We start from the raw sequence: 7,600 nt of genomic DNA on the forward strand, positions 1-7,600 counted from the left end.
GCGTGCAGGGGCCCCTCTTTTTTTATTTTAAAAAAAAAAAAAAAAAAAAAAAAAACTCTTGTCGACATTATGCAAATAAATACAACACGTAATATTAAATAATGTCATCTCTTTGGAAAGAAAGGCTCAAACTGATTCTGTCGTGTAGAGAGAAACCAGTTGTTGAGGGGGAGAAAAAAAAGGGCAATAGTCAAGCGCCCCAATGGCTTGGCACCTGCAATAAGGTGTCATTCTGCACTAAAGACAGCCGCAGAGTCACGACGAGCTGCTCATCTTCCAAGCTGAGAGCTTCAAATGTTTTTCCTCATTCCAGCTTGGACATCTCGTACTTGGTCGTCATGATTTCCTAGATAGTAATGACAGTGGTGTAACTTTAATATTTTAATTAATAACTAAGAATTCATTCCTGACTTGACATACAGCACAAGTGCATAGATTTAAAATGGAATACCTCATCTGAGTCAAGCAAGACCGGCAGAGCTCTGAAAAGACATAATGACGGTTTGAATGTCACTCAACCGATTAAATCTCATTAATTCAAAACATGTTGCTAAACTGAATCATTATCTTCATTGAATGACTTACACATCAGTGAGAGAGCTTGCAATGTTTTCCTCCACCCACTTCAAGTCTTCTTCCTGGACAGAGACAAAAAAAGTCAACACTGCCGCCTGTAGGAAAGCGCTTATGACTGCAAAGCCCTTGTGGCTAAATCGCAGGCTTTCCCAAATGTTTTCAGTTCAAGTCCCAAATCATACATTTGCTTTCTCCTCAGAGGCCCAACTTCCTAAAGTACAGCATATGTAGGCACAATATCAACATGCACCATGTTTATTAACTTATGATCCATTTACAAAAACAGTAAAGCCTTTTAACTGAATCAATAGAATTCGATTTTTGGGAAACGCTTTTGTAATAACAAACATGACTCATTTTAACAATTACACATGCATTACTGACCATGTTTGTGTCCTGTGATTTCACGAAACCATTTGTCTCATTTTTTGTGGCTCTCAGTTTAATGCCGGCTGTGGAAGGAAAACGAGACGTTAACAGAGGAGAAGAGCCAGCGCATCACACGATTAAGCCAAGCTCAGTGTTAGGCTATCGCACCGATGTTTGCAGAGGCAATAAATTCCTCGATTTCCTCATCATCGGAGTCGTCAATGAGAGGTGTGAAGGCGTACCTGTGGGTATTGACATTCAATGAGGGGGAGAGAATAAAAAGGGGGGTTGAGGGATTGGGGACAAACAGGGTATAGGGCTGTGCTGGATAAGTACTTGCCTTTGGTTGTTTGCAGACGGTCTCCATAGGAACATTATGACAAGTAGAATGAGGGAGAACAAAAACCTCCAGAAAGCATCTTCCACCCACAGCTCAATCCAATCCTGAGCACAAATGAAGTCAGCGTGTAAAAAAATATTTTTAGCATCTTACTCAATGAAATCAATACAATTATGCCAAGCATACTCACTAACTGGCAATCGGCAAGACGGAATTTCTTTGCTGTCCAACCCATGAAAATGATGGAAGCTGATGGACGAAAAATTACGACTGTAACTGTTACACATGGACATGCGTGGATAGGCGTTGTCTATTCGACTCACCGATGACTGCAAATATGAGTGTGTTGGTGAAGTGCCTGTAGAGGGACAACTTCACTGGGTTTTTTCTCAGCTTGAGAGTCTTGATGGTTTGAGCCAGGCTGACAAATATGTAACTGGCAGTCAAGGCAAATGCACAACTCAACTAAAACGAACCTCCATATTTTGTATTAAATGGAAATGAAAACATTAAGAGGACAAACGGTACAGACAATGATCTGGAAATAGTGCGTATGCTGGTGCTTTATGCTTTCAATTCCTTGGAATGAGGTTTAACTGTACCAAAATGACCGTGAAATTTAGTCAATTGAGCAAAGCAGTATACTGCATAAACTGTACCTGTTATAAAAAAAATTATAAAAAGAAAAAACATCAAGTTTTTTTTCTCCCCGACACAATATCACACAGTCGCGACCTTTGTGAGGATAAAGCAGTTTCGATTATGTATGGATACACTATTTTCATTTCTTTACAAACCTTATAAATTGTTGTGAATCACTGCTGTGCATAAAATTTGGGAACAGTACATTTGGGGAAAAAAGTGTTCTAAAAAAAATAAAAAATACTGGCGTCATTACGGGGGTTGTTTAAAAACAGTCAAATTATTCTTTCATGGTTGATGACTTTAAAATTACACTGAGTGTCATTTGCTTGGAGTTCCGGCATACCGTAAAAGCCTGGGAAAAACATTTTCAGAATTTGGAATGCGGTGTGTAAGACACTGTCACTAAGTTTGAGTTATTTTACACTGTAAAACAGGCTTGTATTTATTTTCTTTTATTAATCTTATGTTTGGAATCAACAATTGAACTACCACATCGCTGTTTTTCTAATTGTCCCCCTGTAATGCAATGCAGTTCTACAGCCACAATAATAAACACATTGTAGATAAATACCTGTCTGACTATGCCAATTAAAACGGAGTATTCCTACTTTTGTAAAGGCAGAGTTTTTGATACAGGTGTGCCTAGAAGGTTGAGGTTAGTGAGTGCGGTGGCATGCAGAGGCATTTTAAAGGCTGGAGAAGAATGCGGGCAAATCATCTTAGACCAAGAGATGTCACTAGTGGCAACAAGATGAATAAGTTTAGGGTTTAATTCAAATTCAAGAGAGAGCGTTGCTTTGTCATATTCGTTGCTATGTCTTGCCCAGAGAGACAACTGTGCATGTGCTGCTCTTGGTCTAAGAGCTTCTAAAGCAAAGGAGGCAGAGGGAAAGGAATATGTGCACAGAAGGATATCCACCAGCATAGAGAGGAGTCAAGCAGAGCCAAGGGAATGTTGGCTAGCAGGGCCAAGTCAGAGTCTTTTGCCTGGAAAGAGGGACAGAATGGGACAATCACATGTGGACACAAGGAAGAGGAGTAAACAGAACCGCTCACAGAAGTGCATGAAAGGAACCCGTTAGGCCACAGCAATGACAGTTTAGCAGAGACGAGTTGACTTTTGAGAGTAAAACAATGAAAGGATATGAACCAGATGATGAACGAGTCGAGAACAGCCAGAATAATTGCTGTAATGAGAGCTGGGCCATTGTCTCGACCCTTTGGGGGGGAAGAAAAGACATTCGGATTCTTATTTAACTCTACTATTATCGTTGGGGTCAATTTGACCCCATTCAATGTTTATCTTTCAAAAAAAGCAATAATGCTCCATATTTCATGACTTTTCCTCATTTAATGGGGACAACTGATGAAGCATAAAATGATCATGATGCTATTTTTTCAATGTCCTGAACACATATTGGTGATCGTCAGGGGTCAAGCTAGTTTAAATGCAGAAAAGGTGTCAATGTGTGTGTGACCTAAAACCCTTACACCTGCGGGTGCAAAGTTGATACATCACAGGAGGTGGGGACAATAACTATTTATGCGAGAACTTTTGATAGTTTCCCACAAGGACATTGGTAGTTAATGCAAGATAAGGGCGGAGCAAAGATAGAAGCTTGCAAAACAGCCCACTATCCAAATCATTCCACATTGTGCTTTGTGTATACTGCAATCTGCATTCTCTCTCACTTGAAAATGTCCTGTGGGAAAAGGTTTACTGTCCATGAGGTTTTGGAACAACTCTTTGCCAATGAAAGTGATTTTAGAGGAGAATGCGTCTGAGACAGAGGATTGTGTTGAGGAGGACCCTGATTTTGAGGCATTCTCATCTGATAAATGAGAGTTTTGACCCTCCTGTTGTCTCTCTGTAATTGACCCCAAAGGGTAAAATGTGTTAGCAATATTTGAGGATATTGGAGGGGATAAAACACTGAACATAAGTGAACTACAAACCACTCCTCCACTCGATTACGAGTTGTTGTTGTTAAGACAGTATCAAGTTGGAACACTTGTTACCTGAAAAGAAAACAAAAAAAGTCACACAACTAGGCCGAGTCTCACCCCAGTTATCCTCAGTACGCCTTCAATGGCAGCAAAGATAAAGTAGAGAACACCGAGACCAATCACTCGGTGCATTACTGTCCCCAATCGAGGCCTGTGAGGATGCAGACCCACAGTAAAGGGTTCAGAACGAACAAACGTGTTCATTTGAAATCAGTAGCAGTGTGTACAGATATGTTGACATACTTTACAATGCCATAGCCGAGGCTGACGATGATGACGAGCAAGCGGGCTATCGTTCTCTTGAGGGCCGAGACCAGCTCGGCAAAAATCAGCAGGCCTGGAGCTGAAGAACCCAAACAGCGGGACCGTTACCGACAACGGGGGGGAAATGTTTACCTGTCAATGATGAATTTCAGTGAACACTCACAGGCAGAGCCAACCATGTTGGTGTTTTCATATTCAGCGCAAAAGACCGCCTTCTCCACCATCCCCAGGAATATGACCCCTGCGATCCAAAACTGGATCCTCAGTATATCTTTCCAGTAGCAGGCAGCCCAAATGAACCACAACAGGGCAAACAGGATGTACACCACGCACATCACCATGTAGAACTGTCAAGAAATGTTTGTGGAAATGTTTTAAAACGAACAAACAGTTCATAAATACAAAATGATGTCTACTTACAATCATGAGAGGGTATTCTGTGATGGAAATGTAGCCACGCCGGCCTTTCATCACCACATTGACTGAAAAAAGATTTTTTTTTTTTTTAATTTAAGGACAATGACATAAGCATTTTGTGAGGGGAAAAAAATTACATGACGCGAGATTTTCAAACAGTGGGGCAGTTCAATTAAAAGGATTTTATGTTTGTTTCCAAAAGTTTATCATTTGTTTTCATTTTGATGAATCATCTTTTTTTTTTAATCCCCTCAGTGGCATCAGCTTTACAGTTGCTACATTGTTTTCAGTATTGATGAATGTAATAATGTGCATGATGTATATATGTAAATAAATAAATAAATAAACCTCACAAGTTAAGTTCCAGTTAGCATCTTGTTTACTGGACACAATCTTCACCACAAGTAGGTAAGGCCCATCCTTCCATGTGGAGGCTATGACATTGTCTTTGTTTTTGACCACTGTGCTGCTATTTGCCACTGTGCCACTGTCGAACTCTTCAGTAATCCATCTGATGTCGTTTTCATCCTGCAGCGTTGCGAAAATAATACACAGATGAAAACAGCATAAAACTGCTATCAAATATGCAAGGAAGACTTCCCAATTCTACTGACCAACTCTTTTCCCTCAACAGGTGGACTGACAGCTCGTGGCTCTGCCTTGGCTTTCTGAAGGAAGGGGAGGAGATGAGATCCTAAGACATTCGCAACGACTGCAAGTGACTGACTAAACCAATGCAACAACAACCTACTTTAAACATTGGAAAGGAGCGCACATCACTGTTACACGTTATAGGTTTGTGTTGGTGCTCGATGTACTCTCCTTTTATAAGGGGATTTGGATCAAGGCTCTGCCCGCGACTCAGCGGCGTTCGCTCATATATTTCCTATACAAGACAAGAACAATTTCACCTGTCATCAAGTAAGGACAACCACCAAGAATATTTAAATACAGTCATACTTACATCAATATTATTGAAATCATTGTGGCATGGGTAGTATTTCAAATACCATTGAATGGTGAATGTTACCTCCTCGGGGCAGCCAAATGACACGACTGCATTCAACAAAGTTAAACAAACAAGCAAGAGTAAACAAATTGGGAGTGTGTGAATTGTGAAATCGTCAGATTGACAATTTTTCATTTCTCACCTTTCAATTCAATGTTAGTGTCTTTGAACATGGACTTCCTTAACAGCAGCGGTCTTGAGGTCTGTTGAAGAGCAAATTATTTTTATACATTACATCAGATGTAGTCTTTAATGTATGTTGCAAGCAATTGTTCTTGCTTTATTGAGCCAATTTGAAAATCTTGAAAAAAGAATACATCCTTCAGATAGCCTTTTTAGTGTCCTTATAGTAACAGCTTAAAATTTTTTATAGTATGATGTAATTTGCCTTAATATTTGGAAATAATATGCAGAGTGGATATTGCACTAGAGCACAATTTAAAGATAAGCATGAATTTAATCGAAATAGTGATAACTGCCAGGAGGAAAATAATCACGATTAGGCTCGTTCCTAACTCGTTCAGCAATAATTGCCGGCTTTTTACATTATTTTTGCTCGACAGGTCACCCTTCTAGTTTAATAATACAATCACACTGTCTGCAACTGCAACTCAATAGAAAGGATTGGTCTGTAAACCAAATACCGTAAATCAATAGATTCTCTCCTTTATTTTAATGGTGTTAAAACCCCCAAATGAAGTGGTTTAAGTAAACGTGAAAACACACAAATTAATTAAGGTTTCTCCCAAGGGTCGAAGAAACCATAATACAGTACTGTACAATTAAATACCAATCTGGCGCTAGCTAGCCAGCCACGCATACAACATTTCTTTCACGACAACACATAAACACAAACACGACGTCCAGGAGTTTAAATTGTGTATCGGTAAATAGACAAGGAAGGTTAACCACCGGACACCATTCTAAAATGACAGCAAGCTAGCATCACACGGCTACCACAGCTAGCCGTACCTGATGGTAACTTGTGATTCTTTACTTACACTTAAAGCGGTAATTTTCCAGAATCCCTTCTCTGGAGCAGCAGCGGCTGTTTCTATAGTAACGATTGAGAGCACATAAAGAAGTATCCATGTATAGAAACTCTCCTTTGTCAAACAGCTCCACGTACTCATTGGAGCAGCTGCCATGTTGTAACGTGTGAACACTTTAGTTCACGAGGTGTCCTGAACGCACCACAACAGAAAGCTCGGCGAGGTCACTTTTCATTTACATCGTCGTCCCCCTGTACTGATCTAATGCGGAATTATTTATTCAAAGAAATTGACATAAATACTATACAAAAACATGACGCCCCATGACAACGCCATTACATTTGGGCTTTTAATAGTGTAACATGTCGGTATTGTATGTTCAATTTCAAAGATGCATTGCTTTACGCATGCCCTATATTCTCCGGCTATTGTCAAAAAAATTTTAGCTTTGCAATTTTGCTAGACACAGGAACAAATTAACTTCGTTGGAAAAACACATAAAAACGACCACTTTACAGTGATTATTGAAAGGCAAGTGCCCACAAAGATGTTTAACACCTAGGTGACCTCAGTCCCAGAAATAGGAGAGTTCGCCTCTGAATCACCAGACTCTGCTTCCTCATGCAAAAACGTGTCAGAGTATTTGGCCCACTAACCCACAATGTCTCAAGTTGATGTCAGCAGCGCCTTAGCTCCACTATATAAGGTGTTGATCGTGCACTGCTTCCCCCACCGTATGTGGAGATGAGCCCGACGATATCTAGTCGGAATTTCTCAACCTCGCACACCAGCTTGGGATGCTTCCTTGCAATTGAGTTGACATTCCACGTCCCTAGAGCCATCTTCTGTAGCCGAGGATTGGACCGCCGAGGCCCCGAGCTGCTATTATTTGCAAAATACCAATAACGCTCATCAGTTTGAACGGTAAATAACATTCTGTCAGTGTGTTCAGCTGAAAATAGGCTGAAAAGGATTTGCAAA

The 7,600-nt window shown here is 40.3% G+C and overlaps 1 protein-coding gene across 2 annotated transcripts; it reads right to left on the minus strand.

The window, feature by feature from the left end:
• Positions 1 to 34: 34 nt before the first annotated feature.
• On the minus strand, positions 35 to 6,815 carry tmem87b (transmembrane protein 87B). Of its 2 annotated transcripts, none has more exons than XM_019870361.1 (19): positions 6,629 to 6,815; positions 5,770 to 5,830; positions 5,583 to 5,674; positions 5,370 to 5,504; positions 5,233 to 5,286; positions 4,972 to 5,146; positions 4,622 to 4,683; positions 4,365 to 4,548; positions 4,181 to 4,280; positions 3,995 to 4,088; positions 2,846 to 2,917; positions 1,609 to 1,717; positions 1,476 to 1,534; positions 1,286 to 1,389; positions 1,114 to 1,187; positions 961 to 1,028; positions 586 to 638; positions 452 to 482; positions 35 to 346 (listed from the first exon to the last, which is right to left on the minus strand). In XM_019870361.1, the coding sequence occupies exons 1-19, from the start codon at positions 6,773 to 6,775 to the stop codon at positions 305 to 307; spliced, it is 1,716 nt and encodes a 571-aa protein (XP_019725920.1). In that variant the 5' UTR covers positions 6,776 to 6,815; the 3' UTR covers positions 35 to 304. The 2 variants fall into 2 exon arrangements, with proteins under 2 accessions (XP_019725920.1, XP_019725919.1); XM_019870360.1 differs by lacking the exon at positions 2,846 to 2,917 and adding an exon at positions 3,077 to 3,148 and having other exon boundaries at positions 6,629 to 6,813.
• Between the last annotated feature and the right edge of the window lie 785 nt (positions 6,816 to 7,600).

Source organism: Hippocampus comes, unplaced genomic scaffold (assembly GCF_001891065.2).
Source record: "Hippocampus comes isolate QL1 unplaced genomic scaffold, H_comes_QL1_v1.1 scaffold76, whole genome shotgun sequence".
Taxonomy (NCBI): domain Eukaryota; kingdom Metazoa; phylum Chordata; class Actinopteri; order Syngnathiformes; family Syngnathidae; genus Hippocampus; species Hippocampus comes.

Bases quoted from the DNA above. Each gene is read 5' to 3' on its own strand.
- tmem87b (XM_019870361.1), bottom strand. From the start codon at position 6,775: ATGGCAGCTGCTCCAATGAGTACGTGGAGCTGTTTGACAAAGGAGAGT. The intron at 5,831-6,628 runs GTAAGTAAAGAA...GCTCTTCAACAG, and splicing joins GGAAAATTACCGCTTTAAGT to ACCTCAAGACCGCTGCTGTT. The intron at 1,535-1,608 runs GTGAGTCGAATA...TTCGTCCATCAG, and splicing joins ACTCATATTTGCAGTCATCG to CTTCCATCATTTTCATGGGT.